Here is a 19,032-nt window from a genome sequence, read left to right as displayed (position 1 = left end):
GAGAAGTCTGTTAAAACTGTATCTTCATTCCACTCTCATCTCATGAAGTTGCCCCCATTTTGTCTTCTTAAATTCCCTAAGTTTTTCATTACATTTATGTCTCTCTTCTTATTCTCAACGCAATATCCATAATTATTATCATTCCAGACTTGTCCCTTCTCATCAACTTCCATAGACTTCCTTTTCAAATCTCACCTAACCAGAAACAGATCCTTTAAAAAAAAAATTTAAGCGCTCCAACATATATATAAAGTTCTGTAATTTCACAACGACGTCAAATAGACTTCTCTTACACGAAAGAAAAAAAAACTATGGGATATTATAACTAAAACGAAAATTGAACATCAAACGCAATAAGCATGAAACGACCAAGGTAAGGTAAGAACTTCACATCGAATATCACACTTACGCTTTGACTCCAGTACTAATTGAATTCAAGAACGTCCGTCCACTAAAAACATGGATTCCTTGAAAAAACTAAACGTAAGTTTCAAAGGTTTAAAAGTATGTACCTCTGCACAGAACCAAGCCGCCGGAGTTTATTCTTTGTCGCTGACTGAGGACCTCAAGAAGGAACTCTTCACTACGTTCTAAGTGGATGTAGTCGTCTGGGTTGAATGAGCTTGCTACTCTGGGTTTGGTCTTTGCCCCCATCATCTGATTTTTGAAAATTTCAGAATAATTTCCGAGGGTATCCTCCGGGCTCCAGCTACCATGGCTACTTTCTGTTTGTACACTGTTCTGCTGGTAGTTTTCCTGTGCAAATGAAATCGCATAAACTTAGGGAGATAAATATTATTTTGTATAATCTTGGAACACAAAAGGCAACAAGAGTGATTTGTTTTTTTCAAAATAGCAAAAACAAATTACTAATTGGAGGAAAAACTATTGGTCATCTATCTCTGATAACACTAAATTAAAAACTCCACATTGAACCTAGGAATCCACATCCATGACAATAATATTGAGAGGATGATGACAACAAATCTTAATCATCCATTGGTTGGTGAGGGATTGTCATCGTCATCATCATTGGTCCAAGTCAAACAATGACGATGATAAAGACGATGAGATTTGGAGATAACGATGAATGCAAAAAATTCATCATCGCCCGCCAACCCTTGCCATCATCGTCCCAGGATGACAAAGAAGAATTCGTCATCCGAACGATAATCACAATTTTATCATCTTAATTTCTCCAAATCACCCATGGCTGACGAGAATGACGCAGACAAATTCAGGGATGCAGAGGACGATGATGAACTTTTCATCATCTACCAACTGAAACTATAGTAGTCAATCAAAAAGTCTGGAAAGGAGTCTATGTTATATCCGAAGCACAAATCTGGAAAATTATTACGACATACTCCTCATGAATAGAGGACAATGAGAAAATGAACACTGTGGCACTGAGGAAACTACGTAAACCTATACTGTTTTCTAATCTGGTAACTTTTTGACTTGATTCATAACACTCTAATTTCATGGTACGGACAAAAAAGGAAGAAAAGTACATTATGGAGAATCTAAACAGGCAGATCAACATGATTGTAAAAGTTTCTGGGAATGAATTAGAAAACCTTAATTTTGGATGAAACAGGGGTCTCATAATTGGAAGCGTCCCATTCCAACCAAGGAAGAACTAAACCATCAGTCTCTGTCAGGAGAGGAAAGGGTTGACTTTGTGCGACAATGTCAGGCTTTCTGAATCTGGCTGTTGTCGAACCTCCATCGCTTCTCTCACCATCAAAAGAGGAAAGATCTGTATCTTCAACACTTGAGAGAAAATCCTCAAAATATTTCTCTGCATCTTCAAATAAATTTTTCGATATTCTACTTTTATCAGTGCTTCTCTGCAAAAAAAATAAAGAAGAAAATAAGGACACATGGGCAAGAAGCTTTGACATAAGAGGTATAAACACTATTCTAGCAATTAATATGCAGAACCCATAAATGATTAAAAGAGGTTTTGACAGAGAAAAATTTTAACCTTCCTCGTTCGTGATGGTCGGCCTTGGATATCTTCATTTGTTCCTGGAAGCAGCTCTTTGACAATTTTTGAGAGCTCTTTTCCACGTTGTTCTTCTGCTGCCAATTCAGCCAATAGTTCTTGCTTTCGCCTCTCTGACTATGAAATAGACGCATTTTTATCTGTCAAATTAGGTCATTTTTGACATAAAATGGCAGCCAGCAAGATTCGGTGCCCCTCTATTGACTTAAGAATCACGATAATGTACATTTGTGAGTTTGGGCAATGGACAGAAGATTCGTCCCAAAATTAGGAAAGTTTTGATGTGCATCAGAAACAATAGAAGGCTTGCTGCAGCTAAAAGTTGGAGCCAGACACAAAACATGTCTATGATAGGAACCTAAGTGGATTTATTATGGGCTGGCTCAGGAAGTCCATTACAACGTGGTTCATTCAAAATTCAATATTATTTGTACGGAACATTTTTCAATTACAAAGGCACACTGTAAACAACAAAGGTCACAGTTAAACTTTTCAGATCTCTGGAAACGATAGAATGACAAAAAAAACTCTTAAAATACTGTAACGAATTTGGGGTTGGGATGCGTATCAGAATGTCAAGGATATCACATATACCTCATCTAGCTTTGTGGCATAATTTCGTCTGATTTCAGCGATGGCCTGAACCACTGCAGAACTTTCCAGCTGATTACCATTATTGCTCATAACGGAGGGCTTGGAGTTCTCAATTACCTGTTTAAGACCAGCACATTCACTAAGAAAATAATAATCATAAGTACACCACTAAGTTGAAAGAAAGGAAAACGAATGCTCAACTATTTCCTTCCATGAGAGATTAAAGCATCAAATGAACTCAAATATCAATCCAGAATTTTGGGACCGAGACGACAGAAGAAGGAAATAAATAAAAAACTGGTACTCTAGTGCAATGGGCATAAGAAGACATTTAAGTCGCCCAAGATTCATCCAATATCATGAAAAGCAGCAGCAAGGTGCGGGTCATAACTATAAGCATTTGAGGGAATGGTAAGAAGTCTGAGATAGAAGGTTGGGTTAGACAATATTGTGACTCCGTCATTTTCCACTCACTTCTATATGTCTTAAATAGGCAGCAAGGTGATTACATATTTGCATAAAACCCTCGACTAAAAATTAAATAGGCATCCCAACCCTGCTGTCTAACAAAGAATAGGCGTATAGAACGGGATCACTGTTACAACCCACTGGCGAAAACAAGAGACCTTTTCCAGTTCCGTTTTGATCTCGTGGACTGCACCCCTGACTTCTCTTCGCATCACTTCATAAAACCCGGGATTTTCTCCTTCTTTAGCTGTGTGTTCTGTCTGAAGTACAGAAAATAAAGAAGATAAAGCAAATAACTTATGCCACGCATATATTATTCATATGAAATTTACGTCGTTGTGTACTGACCTTTTTGTTTTCTAACTCAGTCCCCATCGTCTTTCCACTCCTATGAATGTTGGCGTGGAAGTCTAAAGGCTCATAATCAGTCAACGCTGAAGAATGTGTCTACCATCGGAAAGCCATCAGATTTCACATCCATGACTAATACCGTGCATTAAAACATTTTTACTTTTAGAAAATAGTAGACTTAAGCGCATTTTGTCATCCTTGATCATCAGATAAATTATGAAAACATCATATCAAATAAGATGTGAATATTATGTCAAGAAAATAATTAATTTTAGCTTTGTATCATTAACTAGGCCCAATATGAATGAATTCATCATAATTTTAGAAATTTAATCTTCTTTTCAAGCACAGATAGTCGTGGATTTACTTGGAATGTATTTGAATTATAATATGAGGCATGAACAAGCCAATAGAGTATCATATAAGTAATATCAGTTTGTACATAACTTACCGAATGGTTATCTTGTAAGTAGCTGAGATCCTGCTGACTTGCGGATCTCCTCATTGATTTACTCCCTGGAGACTTATGTACGGTCAACAACTGTTCGTTCCTCTTTTGTAAGCTTCTCGACTTGTTAAGAGAGCTGGAACTACAAGAAATGTCCGATTCACCCTGCCCTCCATCCAAAGATTAAAAATGTCACAGATGGTAAACAAAGATCTAAATAGCAAATAAAACAAAGATCGAAACCAAAAACTCCAAATAGTGAAGCCGACCAAATCCAAAGGGAACGTTGCTACTTTCCCCAAAACCCCAAATAAGCCAATTGGGGAAAGTATCAACGATTTGAACGCCGTACAACCAGTTGAACAAATTTCAGAAAAAGTGAAGAATTCCTCAATCAATGGGAAAAGAATATTTCAAAATTGAATCCCACAATAAACAAAGCCACAAATAAGCCAATTGGACTTAATGACAGCAGAAAATTGATGATTCTAAGGACATCAGTTCGTCCACGATTGTGGAAGGTACAAGCAGACAGTGCTGAAACTTGAACGCATAACTCAGGAAGAGAAACAAAGCTGCCGAAGATAATCAGGATAAACAAAATAAATATTTACATCACCATAATCGTCATTCGCCAGACAACATAAAGTTCTACGAATCGATGATATCAAACGAACGGAACGCAGAATTTCAAGCAAAAAATCAACAGAAAAAAAAAAGATCACCTCGGACTCACAGCAACGGTACCGAGCGACGGACAGAGAACGTCTCCTCGCACTACCATCAACGCGATCCAAACATGGTTTCCTCGAAACGGATCTCCCCCTCCTCCTCGACGACTCCGTTCCCATTAAGAAACTCGCATCAGATAACCGCCGGCCAGGCCGACCCCTCGCCCTATCTCTCCCCGCGGCATCATCGAACTCCAAAGCCGCGAAGAACTCGTCTGCGAGCTCATCAAGACTGATCTCTTCGAAGCCCGATCCTCGGGCCGTGGTCACGAACTTGCCTCGGGGAGGGAATTGGAATTCTTCATCCGATCTTGGCGGAGGAACGCGTCCGGAGAAGCGGCTGAGGCTTCTAGACCGTCTGCGATCGGCGGGCTTGCTGGAGGAGGCCGCGTCGTCGTGATTGCCGACGGAAGACCTTCTGGTGGACGATTTGAACGCCGCCGACGCCATTTTTGAGCTCGATCTAGCAGCTCGCCATTGCCAGACCTCTCCCTCGCCCAGATCGGAGATGGGAGAGAGCTCTGCTCGGGATCGTCATGGAGAAAAAGAGAGGGCGGGCAATTTGAGTTCATACGTTTTGAACGAGGTCCAGGCTATAAGCTCGGCGAAGGGAGACGGAACGGGACGATAGAACGAGACGGAACGGGACGGTAGAATGGAAGGGCCGACAGAACGGGACGCGACGTGAGGACCGAAAGAGACAGGACGGGGGAACAGAAGGACGGAACGACCGAATGGGACGGACGGGACGACATATGGGACGGGACGGTCAGAATATGAAGGGACGACGGGACGGACGGATATAAACGGACGGGACGGGACGATAGTATGAGACTGAAGGGGTCAGGACAGGAAGGGATGGACGGGACTGGACGGCATAATGGACGGGACGGGACGACAGGATGAGACAGAAGGGGTCAGGACAGGAAGGGATGGACGGGACTGGACAACAGGATGAGATGGAACAGGTCAGGACAGGAAGGGATGGACGGGACTGGACGACATAATGGACGGGGCGGGACGACAATTTGAGATGGAACAGTTCAGAACAGGTCAGAAGAGAAGGGACAGGACGAAATGGGATGGAATGAGACGAAATTGGACGGAAATGGGACAAAGAGAGACAAAGTGGGACAGAACATGATGAAATAAAATGGCACATCAATGTGGTCAGCCATATGCCCCGGAGTGTGTTTCGTTCCGTTTCCTTCCTGTAAAGGTTGTTCGAAGGAAAGAGGGGGACGGAAGGAAAGGCATTGAGGCTTTTGTTCTGGTCTCCCTCCCTGAAGGATTAGGAAAAAAAAATGAATATCAAAACTCTAATTTTAGAAACAATTTAGCGGAGAATATGAATAGTGGATGGCATTGAATTAGAGTTTTGATGAGTTATTGAGTTGTTGCCAAAAGTAATTAATTGTTTCTTAATCTTTGGTCAACAAAGTTTGACTTAGGATATCTCATGATTGACCTTAGGAACATGTCTAAACTGTCTCAAGATTTCACAAAATGAAGAAAAAATAATTTTGTAATGAAATGAATCAAGTTATAGCATCTTAATGATTATGAAAAATAGTTGATATTCATAGGAATGTCAACATTTCACGCTTATGAGTTAGTGACAAATATTTGTGTGGCCATCAAGCCAATCTCACTTCCATAAATTAGTTAATCACATTTAAATAAAAATTTAGTAATTATTATCGATTGATGTGTGCAATGAAGTCTTGAAAACATCATGAGTTAGTAAATTATGATAAGATCATAATATATTGATTACTAGTCTTCAAGTGTGTATTCTAAATATTCGTATTCATTGGATGCTCAAAACTGACATGGTTGATAAGTATGGTTGATTCATTGGATCCAGACAGAACAACACTATCTGGTTTTACTTATACGATAAGTATGGTTGATCTTGCTGCCATCAATGTAGATACACTAAGAACAGACGGTGGGTGCTCTTTAGAGAAAGAGTTCACATTAGTGATCCGTATTAATCCCTTAATGGTATTATACTTAAGCATCAATGAGGTTGATTCCTGTCGCAGTTGTGTAAGTGATTTGTGACATGAGACACCAATGACATCTTGTGTATGGACAACCATATTTTTTGTAAGACACATGAGTCCCAAACCATGGGAGTCAAACATGTCTCAACTTGGACATAGCAAGAAATACTTGTCAGTGATTGGTGGTTAAGATGGAATCGTCCACCCTCAGTATCAGAGGATATTTACTCGAAGAAGACGATGCATTAAGTCTCTAGATAGGATAGTGAGGATAAGTCTCGAGGAACAAGGTTTACTTTATGAATAAAGAATGCATGTAATATTGAAGGACATGAAAGATATACTTTATTAATAAGCAATCAGAAGATATACTTTATAAATTGGTTCCAAATAAGTATAAATAAGGGGGCACCCATTTTAGGTGCCGATGCCAATCAGATCTAGCCACCCTCACCCATTTCTTCTTTCTCCCATTCCTCACTCATTCCATACGTACTACTTGATGGTGAGGAGATCAACAAGGTCTGGAATAAGTGGAGAATCAGGAGATTAGATCCAATAATCTTCTGATTGACTGGATACTTCTAGAGAATGGGCACATGAAAGGATTCAAGACATTTTCTTGAGAGCCAGTCGATGGTGGAAAAAGTTCCCCACAAGGTACATTAATTTTAACATTTTTTAGATATCAATTTTGAATTTATCTCAGCTTCCTCTTATTAGAAAAGAGTTTTCCAAGCTTACATTCTTGTATCATAACCAACATTTTGGGCCTTAATTTCAAAAAAATAAATATTAGAATCTGTGTTGTAGGTTAATTTAAATATTAATTAGACAAATCAACCAGTAGGTTGACAAGGTCAACATTCTGATCAGTTGATTGGTCTATATTGAGTTAATTATTGAAATATTGTTAGCAATAAAAATTTTAAGGAACAACATTTTTAACACCATGATAACTGAATGAAAACATGTCTACTTTCACTAAAAATTTTGGATCCCTTCAGTCATATTTGATGATTTATTGATATTACTTTCTCTATATTATAAATTTTATTATTGTTACTTAAAATTTTTATGATGTCATTTTTTTTGTAAATGACAAGAATGACCAGTTATAAATGAAGGTTAAAGTTTAAGCCAACTTAGGCTGACTTTTCTAGTTACGGAATATCCTAACATCGATGGACTTGATTATTTTGCCTCCCGTTTAGAATCCTATGCTTTCTCAAAATATGTGCAATTGGTTCTCTATTTGTGTAACACTTTGAAATCAGCTAAAGTGTGGGATCACTCTCCAAATTTGTGTTACTCGGTTTCACTCCAATATTGAATTCCTTGAGATAATCTCAAATATAAAAGCTGTTGATAAATCCGCTCCATCTCATAGAATTCTCACTGGACCTAAATTTTAATTTTGAATACATCAAAATAGTGTAAGAAAGACAATTGAATCAAGGATCATTTAAGTTAAATTATTTCATTGATTCATTTAGTTAACTCAATCTCATATGAAGCATATAAAGTCAATTAAATTTCCAAGCCTTAATTAATGGTCTTATACATATCATGATCAATTCTATAAATATCTATTGAATTATGAGTCAGTCTTAATAAATATGATTTTTTTTTTCAATTTCAACATATTAACCTTTGATTTGCTAGCAGCTGGCGATCAATTGTTGGCATTTCCAAAAATTATATCTTCAATTGTGAAAAATAAATATAGATAGTTCTTTCCATCCATCTATTATGTCTAATTTCTAATTTGTTAAGTATCTTAATATAAGAAACCTGAAAAAATCACGCTACATTGATCAATAAAGACTCTTTTTACATATCATAAATAAAATAAATTTAACTAACTCATTCAGACTCCATTTACACAATTTTTAATTTTTTTAAAATTGATCAATAAAGACTCTTGGGACTTTTACGGAAGCAAATTATGCTGTAATTTTAAAACACTATTTTTCAATAAAAAATAAAAAATTCATTTTAATCAAATGTATAAACTTGAGTATGGATTCAATCCACAAAGAACTAGGGTTGACTTTTAAATTTGTCAAATTAGACAAAGACTACCGTAAGGGGTATAAGAATTATATAATCCAACTGAATCAAAATGAATTTTTTATTGTAATCCAACTGAATAAAAATAGATCAAAATTCAGTTATATATAAGGTGAAACTTTAATGAGAAAGTCAACTCATTAATTTTTTACTAGATATTTTATATTTGTTAAAAAAATTCATAATTAGGATGATTATAATTATTTATGTAATTTATATAATTTTTAAATAAGAAGGAAATCAACAGACACTTTAAAGCGTGGACTTTGACATACTCATTGACTTTGTTAATTAAGGCTCAAAAGGGCAATATAATTTTTTTAAAATATTTTTCTCTGAAACTAGAAAAATTGAGATCATCATGATGTACATTTGGGAAAAGATATGACATTCGTATCAATTTTAAAAGTCAATGCATTGAAAATGACCCAATTTAGGGTCAAGTCAAATAACTGACCAATCAATTGATATCAAAATTAGATGAATGATGTATTGGTGGAAATTAAGGAAAGAGAGGATTCCAAAGACACACATCATGATATTGAGAGAAATGGCTCTCAAAAGTCAACACTGAAAGTTGCAACTCGCGTGGTGATGTGGTGATCAAATGAAGATTTGGGGGGGTTAAATCTTAACAGAATTGTAAATTTATATATTCAATCAAGAAGGATTCACAAAAACATATATTTTCACCAAAATGGAAAGATTTGGTTGAGAAATGGGTGAAAATTTGTGGACGAAGTTACTGCAAAAAATCATAGGAAATTTGAGAAAAGATGTTGATGACTCAATTTGAATCGCTATACATTTCTGATCTAAATGTGTACCAGAAAAAACATTAAAAAAAATCCTATTTGGAAATATTTTATCTTTAGGAATATTATATAATGGGGAAACTCCATATAATTTCTCCCCTGGTTAATAAATTTCACCTTCTTAAAACCCATGCCATCTGAAATAAATAATTAGACTAAAAGGCCTAGTTTACAGCAATCACTAGTTTGACTTGAAAATTCAACTTCGGACAACTTTGAAACTTGACTTTGATTTCTCTAATCTTGTTCTTCTTATGTTTGTTTCCTTCTTCATATGTTTAAGTCCTTAATGAACTAGACTCAATAAATATGATAGATTTTAAATGTTTGACGGTAAGGAAGGTTAAACATGAATAAATTAATATTGAAGTAGTGCAAAATGTAAGACATATAATCGAATTGTATGGTAATTTTGAAATTGTCATAAATAAAAATACATGCATCATAATTGTGAGATAGACATATATTACAGTGAATGATGATATAAATGAATGCGCAAGATGCATGTTATCAGAAAGCATGTATTACAATTATAAAAATCTCATCTCTTCATAGATTTAATGATTCATGTTTTTTATTACTTCTACCGAGTTTTGTATTCATTCATCTTTGTGATGTTCATGATAACCCTTGATGGATAGTATTGTAATCAGGATAATATATAAGGTAACAAAAATTACAAGCTATTTAATAAGGGATATCCGTACTAAAAGAAGTATAAGTAACCTGAAATATCATACTAAATTGATCAATAAAGGATATTCTTATGTAGTGTGTAGAAAGGAATTGAACTAACACATTTATGGCTCTATTTACACAAAATATGATTAATTTTACAAGGACGTCATGTAATAAGCTGTGAAAAGCCATCTGTTTAGAGACTTAATGATTCATACTATTTAGTACTTTGTGATATATATGATAAACATTTTTTATATTACTATATTTATGATAATATCAAAGTTGAAAAATTGCAATATATCTAATAAAGGATGGAAGTACAAAATGGAGCTATGGCGTTGAATTTTTCAGGAAAATCAGTTGAGGTGATAAATAGGAAAAGGACTCAAATTATTTATTGAGTTAGTTTCAAATATAAATCACTGCTGGTTTTTGTGTATGTAATAGACATTTAAAGCTAAAATGAACATTGTTGGTCATCAAATCATTTCATTTCTTTGAAATTTATTTTCTTTCATTTCTTTGAATGACTTTTCATGAACTTCATAAGTTTCCATCCTTTATTCATACTCATGTTGTCCTCAATACGCTAGATCTCCAAATATTTAGTCAATAAGTATCGCCATTACTCATTGATGATCTTCTCACTATAGTATTTGTTGGGCTCTAGAGGCCTAGATCTGGATGAACAATTCAAAATCATATGTAGTGGAAGACTTTACGAATCATAAAGACATCAACAAAACATTGAAATGAAGCACCTATGCATAGATCGCATCCGTGGTTTCTTGGATCCCTGAGCGAGACGAGTCAAAGTGCACAAGCGTGCAGCCTCTAGACATATCCATTCCATCCTTGGCACATAAAATCACATGATTTAACCTTGTAAAGTCTCTTCACCTTCAGTCATTATCAATACGCCATCCCAATCGCATCAAAAGTGGGGAGGAGCCATGGGAAAAATGAAGAACGATTTTGACATGGATGAATTTTGTTTACGGCCTTCCCCCTATTTATACTAAGCGGGTATTTTTTCATAAAACCCCTAAAACTTAAGTATATCTTTTGTCGTAAAAGACCATTTGCATGTGACCCTCTAGGTCAATGTATCAGTCTAGTCAACAATTTTAGAGGCCCAATAATATTTATTTACCTTATAAATTAATTAACTTTATCTTCAAATAAATTAATTAATATCAGATCAATTTAACCCAATTGATAGGTTGAGTCTCCAACACATGGGTGCCAAGCTACACCTCATGCTCTAGAAGATACAAAGGAGTGTGTATCGACTCTTGCATGCAACATGTTCATTCCGTTACCGCGTACGTATAGTCCTTCATCCGCTTGATGCTCCAAGGATGACTTAGGGTATGGTCAACTTTCAAACCCTAATCAATCATTCGAGTTAGTAATGATGCGTTCGGAAATTATTGGATAACTCTTATTCGATATTCCACTATCTTGGCAAAGGACTTCATCACATTGTCTTCCTTGAGTTTTCTCCTCTTACCGCCAAAGCACAATAGTTTGTCCATAATACATCTTTGGTGTCTCAGGTCTAAGGACTGCTTACACAACTGTGATGTTAATCAACCCCATGAAGAGTTTGGCAAATATAGTTTAGGATTCCTGTAAATCAATCCAGTGAACTCTTTCTACTAAAGAACACCCACTATCTACCCTTAGTATTTCCATGCTAATAGCTACAAAACCGACCATACTCATCATATGAGTGAGATTAGATAGTGATATTCTATATGAGTAGTTTGATGTCCTTCGCAAGTATCATTTCAATAGGAATATTTGAAATCCACACTTAAAGATTATTTATCTCTGTATTATTATCTCATCATAATCCGCTAAGTCCGATCGTATAATCCACTAATCCACTAAATCACAATTTTTTCTTGATCAGGCGACACCCAGAGTTGAACTGGGGATAGAGGATTTGCATTCCCCCGCCTTACCACTTGGCCATGTCGCCAAACAAAAAGAATAAACGCTAAATATAAATGCTATTTATATTAGAAATATAAGTCTATTAGTATTTATTATAAATAGAGATTAACTTCTTTTCTTTAAGAGAAAAAAGTATCAATAAGTATCAATATTATCCCAGTAGAATATTACTGGAGACTTCATTATAAGCATTACACGAGCATGATAATCAATGTGTCGTATTAATGAATAGCGAAGAAGATGTAGAATGTGGAAATTAACTTGCCAGACACATGTTTCCATCACATACATGGGGAAACAAGTGGAAGCAAATGAAAAAGTTGTCTACAATCTGACAGCACTGACACTTTACACATCACTTGGCGCATGATTATCTAATACATGACTGCCTTTCTGTCTACGTGGCTCTTTCCTTACACACACTCTCTCTATCTATTTTATATAGATGTAGATATATAAAGTAGAAATAGACTCTCTTCCGATAATAAGCTTAGCAAAAGTATTGTGCCTATTTGTATCGGGCAAAATGATAAACCCTCTCAGTGGGAAACAAGTGGACGCATATGGGAAAATGCATGCAACTGAAACCATATGAAATTCATCCCTTTATTTTATGAAGACGAAATGAATGGACATACCGCTACCACCTAGCAGATAAAATGAAACAATTTATACAATTTTTTTTATATAAAACAATTTATAAAAAATTACCCAACACCCACAAGTCCATCTTTTCCATCTCTAAACTACAATTGAATAATCTGGCGTCGTAAACCCAAAGCAGAATAAAACTTTCATTAAAATTCTCATCAAATCCCAAAGTTCTGAATCCACCTTATCTTCTCATCTAGCTCATCAAGAATGCACCACTACTACCTACAAAATAAAATGAAACAATTTATACAAGATTACACAACACCCAGAAGTGCCTTGCCTCCTTATCAAAACTACAATTGAATAATCTGGCGTTGTAAACCCAAAGCACAATAAAACTTCCATTAAAATTCACAGTCAGATCTCAATCTTCTGAATCCACCGCATCTACTAATCTAGCTCAACAAGAAGGGCAAATATCGGTCTCCTCCCCACACAAGATCCACACAGATATTCCAAGAAAGAAGATGAATTAAGGCCAGGATCAAGTTACAACAAGACAAAGAAAAGAAGAAGAAAAAGAACAGGATCCTCCCTCCATCCCCTACCCCAACTCAGACTATACAGAAACGGGCAAATCCCAATACAGAGAAGATCAGTTGAAGAAGCTGGGGTCGTAGCCGTTGCTGGCGGTGGCGAGGATGTAATAGGCGACGATGTGGCCAATAGACCCCCAAGCAAGAACATCGACGAGATTAAACCCAACTGGGTCGTTGGATTTCAACAATCCCGCGACTTCCTGGGCGCGGCTGTCGCCAGCCTCGAAGTGGGTCTTCCCGTTCTGAGTGGGCAGGCCCTGTTTGGCGACGTTCTCCCTCTGGAAGTTGAAGAAGACGAAGCGGCCAAGGAAGAGGGAGAGGCCAGTGCTGAGGCTGATGACGACGGAGGGGTTGAGCTCGGCTTTAATGGCGGTGCAGCGGCGGGGGGTGGGTTTGAGGGAGACGAAGGAGTTGGCGGATTTGATGGGGCGGAGGCCGCTGAAGGAGCGGCTGGCGGGGTTGTGGGCGGCGAGAGAAGGGGCGGAGAGAAGGGCTGAGGCCATGGCCTTCTCTTGGGGATGGACGGATGAAAGGGGAGGTCTGTGATCGAGATTTGAGGGGTAAAGGTGCGTTCTTTTATGTGATGGGGATCTGGGTATGGGCGAGGGGATGAGGGAGGATGGCGTTAAAGATTCGGGGCGCTGATGTGGGTGGCTCCTGTTGGTGGGTTTTGGATAAGCGGGTGGTTGCTCGCCACGAGTTTTTTGGGGAATTTTGTTTATCTAATTTTGAATTACGATGCTTTCATCCTCGGGATCCGTGGCGCAATGGTAGCGCGTCTGACTCCAGATCAGAAGGTTGCGTGTTCGATTCACGTCGGGTTCAATACCCCATCCCGCTTTGTTTTTGTTCTGTCAGTTGTGTTTTTTTATGGATGTACCTTTTTGAATTTGATATAACTAAAATGCCCGGTTTTGAAAGTAAAAAGGGCAAATTGTCCCATATATCCCCAGTTTTTAAAAATGTACGCGATCTATCCCAGCTTTTTAAAAAGTTCCGCTATCTATCCCCTGTCCGCGATCTATCCCTCGGTTCTAAAAAAACCGCGATCTATCTCGCAGTTTTCCCGACGATGACGTGGCGTCCGACGCGGCATCCAAGTGGGCTGACCGTAATAGACGTGGCATCCAAGTCGGACGCCACATCATCGTCGGGAAAAAACCCCACTCTCTCTCTCCCTCCGTGATCTCTCTCTCTCTCTCTCTCTCTCTCTCTCTCTCTCTCTTGCGCGATCGGTCTCTCTCTCTCTTCCTCTCTCTTCCGTGATAGTCCATTATCCTTATCCTACTACAATACAATATTCAGCATTTTCACGCAGAAGGATAATCGATTATCCTTATCCAACTACAACAACAATATTCAGCATTTTCTTGCAGAAGGATGATCGATTATCCTTATCCAACCACAACCATTCTCAGCATTTTCACGCAGAAGGATTATCGATTATCCTTATCCAACCACAACCATTCTCAGCATTTTCACGCAGAAGGATTATCGGTTATCCTTATCCAGCTGAAACAACGGAATTTACAATTCTTATTAATTATGATTATGGATTGAAAACCCCTTTCTTTTGAAACGATACAGCCATGCGATCAAGACGATGGCTGAGGAATCCGTTGCAGTCGAAGTACATGGCTGCCATGGAACAGGTTCTTGCGGAGGTTGCTGGGTTCGCTTTGGAAAGCCATAACGAGAACGACGGTTCTACATCATCCAGTTGTTCTAGCGAGAGATGGGATGGAAGGAGCTCTCTTGGCTTCGCCGAGAAGAAGAAGCTCATCGCCATGCTAGAGACGGTATTTTCTCATCTGGGTTCTTCCAAAAACACAATTTTTGCATCTGGGTTTTGGAAGAAAAAGCAGTTTTGCATCGGGCTTTTCTAAAGAAAATCCTTTTTGCACCTGGGTTTTGCGATAAAAAATAATTTTTGCATCTCGTTTTCGAGAAAATTAGTACCTCTTCTAGTTCCAACACAATAAAACTTGCATGGGTTTTCCGATGAATTAATTTGACCTTTGGGTCTTGAAAAAGAGTGTTTTTACATCTCGCTTTATGCACAAATATCTTTAGGATTTTCTGGAATAATTTTTTGCATCTGGTTTGCCATAAAATTATCACTGCATCTAGATTCTCCGAAACATAATGAACTATTATTGCATCTGGGAGCTCTTAAATAGTAAAAACTGCATAGGTTTTCAGAAAGAAAAAAGTTTGCATCCGGGTCTTCAAAATGTCTTTCTTGCATCTCGGTTTTTTCCAAAAAAAAAACATTCGTCTTTTGGGTTTCCCAAAAATGTTGCATGCTCAAACACCTTTGGGCTAGTACCGACATCTTCATAATCTAAACCAGTTTGTCGCTCTTGTCCGTGGTTGAACTGCTCATGCCGGGGGAAATGATGAACTGTTCTTGCGACTCCCGCCCACCTCGTTCAATAGTGACAAACTGGCCTCCGTAACTTCCCAAATAACTAGTTCTCCGCGGGACAGCCGATGTCTGTATAGAGAGATACGTACCCCAATTTACTTATTACTGCAAACAACGAATTTACATGCGAAAAAAAAATTAAACTACGCAGGTGTACATTGGTCCACTAGCTTCAGTTATTGCCCCATAAACTGGCTGTTCTGGTGATTTTCCTCTTTGTACTTGAACATCAGTAATTTGTTCCACTTGCTTCTTTCGTCCCTACAAAGGACACATAACCGATTAGAGTATGGCAACTTACGAACAAGTACACCGAATATATACATACATATGAATGACAATGAATCATACCAGTAACTTGCCGACGCTTTTCTGCAAATTTTTAAATGTGGAAGATGAAGCCTCTCCCCTTTCATGCGTAATGGGTCTAGGATATTGTTGGAGTACCTGCTGGCTAATTTCAGGAAGTTGGTTGTCTCTATCATCCACCTCAAGCCGCGAGCTTTCTACGACTTTCTATGTCTAGCATATTTGTTTAAAACATGTTCACTTATCACGGTTGAATAAAATTCTAAGCAGGTAAAGTTAGATTCGATTCATACCATGTCTGTAGCCTGATTACATCTTCGGGCGCATGTCTTCCGATTGTGACCAAATTCTAGGCAAAGAGAGCACTGCTTCTGCGCGCCTTTATTCGTGAATCCTTGATGATTAGGATAAAATCTCTCAACCATGTCAACTCTTCTCTTAATCTTGGGCCTCCCAGGTTGTCGCTTGACAAGAGGAGGGAATACATAGTTCACTTCATCTTCATCCCACATGTTTCTCATATTCATTGGTGGTATACCCATATGATACGCCCTCTGGTACATATCTCTCTTGTACCGGTTAGAGACAAAATTTTTAGGGTCATCCTTGATCCAATGAATGCAAGCGATAGCATGGGGGCAAGGAATACCCCTTAATCCCCAATATCTGCAGCTACATTTCTGGGCCCGCAGGTCGACCACATATCCATCTCCGAATATCATAGCTTCGAATTGATAATGGCCAGCATGTTTGAGTCTGTATTTCCTAGACTTCAATCTGTTCTCTTCGAGCAAGCCTCTTATCCGGAGGCATAATTGGTCGGAACTGTTAGAGAACAGATCCCTTTTGCGAACTATCCTCTTCATGCATGCACTCTTGATATCTTCCAACATGTCTATGATACGTTTTCCCCTGTATGGCAAGATGTAACTATTGAAGCATTCACAGATGTTGTTATCAATCGTCTCACATTCTGGCCATTCACTGATAAACGCCATGCAAAACTTGTGCACACCTACGGCTTCAAAATCACGCGCGGCCTCAGGTTTAATTGACCTCATCTATCGTAGGAGCTTCCGGAATTCTTTGGGATTTGTGCAATTCACAGTCCTCCAGAAAATATTCTTCAACAACTCAATGGAATGCCCCCCCTTCTTCCAATTTGCGAAGATATGCCTGGCACAATTTCTGTGCTCTGCATTCGGCAACAGTTTTGCCATTGCGTTACCTAAACCCTTCTGCTGATCACTCATAAATGTCCAATCGATACCATCAAAAATCCCTAGGTCCTGCATTAGCAATTCAATAAACCAAGTCCAGGAATCTTCGTTTTCTCCTTCGACCACAGCCCAAGCAATTGGAAACATTTGGTTGTTTCCATCCTTCCCAACTGCACTCAACAACTGCCCTTTCACCTCACTCTTCAAAAAACAACCGTCCAGTCCAATGAATTTCCTACACCCCTCAAGAAAACCCCTAGCCAAAGACTCAAAGCATATATAGAGTCTCTTAAACCTAACTTGCGAATCAGGGGTGTTCGTATCGAGCAATAACTTGAAGGTATTATTCTCGTTTACCTTCCTCAATTCAGCTACATAGGACGGCAACAAGTGGTAATGGTCATCCAAGGATCCCTGAAGCATCTTGCGAGCAGTGGATCTTGCTTTCTAACACGTAGTCCTCCCCACCGTGATTCCAAATTTATGGTTGATCTCCCGCATCATATCGCCGATAGGCCAATAATTATTCATGTGAAAGTTCTCGATGAAATGATTCGCAATCCACTTATAATCAGCCTGTCTATTCCTTGCAGGCCGACTACACGTATGTCTATCGTTTAATGTCTTCACGACGATAGCATCTTCCGTCCGGCACCAACTAGCATATACCCGCCACGGGCAATCGTTACTACATATCACTTCAACCTTTGTCTCACAAGACTTCTTCAATCTAAAATTGAACCCACTCCATATGGCATGGTTTTTCATAGCTGCCATAAATTGAGCAGTCGACTCAAATTTCATGCCTACTTCAAAGCTAATCTCCTCAACGGGGCAACTGGTATCGTACCTTTTGCAATGTGGCATGAACCTAACATTTTCGAACTCCTCATTTGTATAAGTGGGAGTTATTATCTCATCTTCAGAATTAGCGTACACACTAAAATTCTCTTCTTCACTTAAATATCCTTCAAAATCACTTGTAGAAGCGTCACTACCACGGACGAGCTGACGATCGTAATTAAAGCGAAACACATTTCTCGCCTCATCGGCCCTATTCCACGGACATAATAAGAAACAATAACTAACGTATTGTAAAAATTCTAATTCCACATTCACCCATTTGGTGAGGAATTATAACATATCGAATAAAAATTTATTGTGTGTAATAAATGTGTGCTTACATTGTTTTTTACTTTTACATATGCTTGAAGAAATGATGAAGATTCGTAAAGGACTCCTCGAATTCAGCTTTGTCTCCAGGAACAATGTCAAATTTGAGCTGTCAAGATATATGTCTAAAATCAGATTGAGAGTCAGGATGATTGAGCCGTGTTGTGAAATCTTGAGATTACGAAAAATCTTTTTGAATATCGATGATGGTATCGATATATCGATAAAAATATCATTTATCGAATCCAATTAAAACCCATACTGATCATGATCCAATTGATTGGAAAATTTGGGGAGTCGTGATGATTTATACGAGAATTAGAGGCAGAAACTGGGAAAACATTATGCGATTTTAGCAGGAAGTGGGAGAACCGGCGTGATTTGGGTAATTGATTGGAGAGGAAATGAAAATTAGGAGAATATGATGAGGTTGGTGTGGTTTTTGGTGGTTGATTGATGAAGATGGGGTGGAAAAAGATGATGCTATTCAACCAAATCTGAGCGAATTCAGGTAATTGGTTGAAGAACAAGGCGTGGGAAGTAAGGAATGATGATGCGCTTGAACA

At 38.2% G+C, this 19,032-nt stretch overlaps 3 protein-coding genes, 1 long non-coding RNA gene and 1 other non-coding gene across 7 annotated transcripts; 2 read left to right on the top strand and 3 right to left on the bottom strand.

Annotated features, from left to right (window-relative positions):
* Positions 1–362: 362 nt before the first annotated feature.
* LOC144704555 (uncharacterized) lies at positions 363–5,160 on the bottom strand. The gene is made up of 8 exons (XM_078577012.1): positions 4,598–5,160; positions 3,876–4,037; positions 3,422–3,520; positions 3,232–3,333; positions 2,606–2,722; positions 1,991–2,128; positions 1,581–1,853; positions 363–756 (listed from the first exon to the last, which is right to left on the bottom strand). Exons 1-8 carry the CDS (start codon positions 5,051–5,053, stop codon positions 499–501), a joined length of 1,605 nt encoding a protein of 534 aa, XP_078433138.1. The 5' UTR covers positions 5,054–5,160; the 3' UTR covers positions 363–498.
* Positions 5,161–13,250: 8,090 nt separating this feature from the next.
* Positions 13,251–13,905, bottom strand: PSAG (photosystem I subunit G). Its single transcript, XM_078577001.1, has one exon. The coding sequence runs from the start codon at positions 13,837–13,839 to the stop codon at positions 13,393–13,395; it is 447 nt and encodes a 148-aa protein (XP_078433127.1). The 5' UTR covers positions 13,840–13,905; the 3' UTR covers positions 13,251–13,392.
* A 184-nt stretch (positions 13,906–14,089) lies between these two features.
* TRNAW-CCA (transfer RNA tryptophan (anticodon CCA)) lies at positions 14,090–14,161 on the top strand. The gene has a single exon. It is a non-coding gene; the product is annotated as a tRNA-Trp (tRNA).
* A 501-nt stretch (positions 14,162–14,662) lies between these two features.
* On the top strand, positions 14,663–18,311 carry LOC144715275 (uncharacterized). 3 transcript variants are annotated; one of them, XR_013584573.1, is made up of 2 exons: positions 14,663–15,135; positions 17,887–18,311. It is a non-coding gene; the product is annotated as an uncharacterized LOC144715275 (long non-coding RNA). The 3 variants fall into 3 exon arrangements; XR_013584618.1 differs by lacking the exon at positions 17,887–18,311 and adding an exon at positions 15,776–16,014; XR_013584585.1 differs by lacking the exon at positions 17,887–18,311 and adding an exon at positions 15,690–16,014.
* LOC144717061 (uncharacterized) lies at positions 15,681–17,716 on the bottom strand. The gene is made up of 4 exons (XM_078592385.1): positions 17,180–17,716; positions 16,367–17,134; positions 15,912–16,025; positions 15,681–15,833 (listed from the first exon to the last, which is right to left on the bottom strand). The coding sequence occupies exons 1-4, from the start codon at positions 17,714–17,716 to the stop codon at positions 15,681–15,683; spliced, it is 1,572 nt and encodes a 523-aa protein (XP_078448511.1).
* Positions 18,312–19,032: the final 721 nt, after the last annotated feature.

This window comes from Wolffia australiana, chromosome 1 (genome assembly GCF_029677425.1).
Source record: "Wolffia australiana isolate 7733 chromosome 1, ASM2967742v1".
Classification (NCBI taxonomy): domain Eukaryota; kingdom Viridiplantae; phylum Streptophyta; class Magnoliopsida; order Alismatales; family Araceae; genus Wolffia; species Wolffia australiana.
This window is presented reverse-complemented; position numbering and strand designations above follow the sequence as displayed.

Excerpts from the sequence above, each read along its gene's own strand:
- PSAG (XM_078577001.1), bottom strand. The coding sequence starts at position 13,839 with ATGGCCTCAGCCCTTCTCTCCGCCCCTTCTCTCGCCGCCCACAACCCC.
- LOC144717061 (XM_078592385.1), bottom strand. The coding sequence starts at position 17,716 with ATGCTTCAGGGATCCTTGGATGACCATTACCACTTGTTGCCGTCCTAT. Across the intron at positions 16,026-16,366 it reads GTAATCAGGCTACAGACATG|GGACGAAAGAAGCAAGTGGA; the intron begins GTATGAATCGAA and ends TGTCCTTTGTAG. Across the intron at positions 15,834-15,911 it reads GTGGACCAATGTACACCTGC|ACATCGGCTGTCCCGCGGAG; the intron begins GTAGTTTAATTT and ends CTCTCTATACAG.
- LOC144704555 (XM_078577012.1), bottom strand. The coding sequence starts at position 5,053 with ATGGCGTCGGCGGCGTTCAAATCGTCCACCAGAAGGTCTTCCGTCGGC. Across the intron at positions 3,521-3,875 it reads ACTTACAAGATAACCATTCG|ACACATTCTTCAGCGTTGAC; the intron begins GTAAGTTATGTA and ends TTCCGATGGTAG. Across the intron at positions 757-1,580 it reads CTGTTTCATCCAAAATTAAG|GAAAACTACCAGCAGAACAG; the intron begins GTTTTCTAATTC and ends TCATTTGCACAG.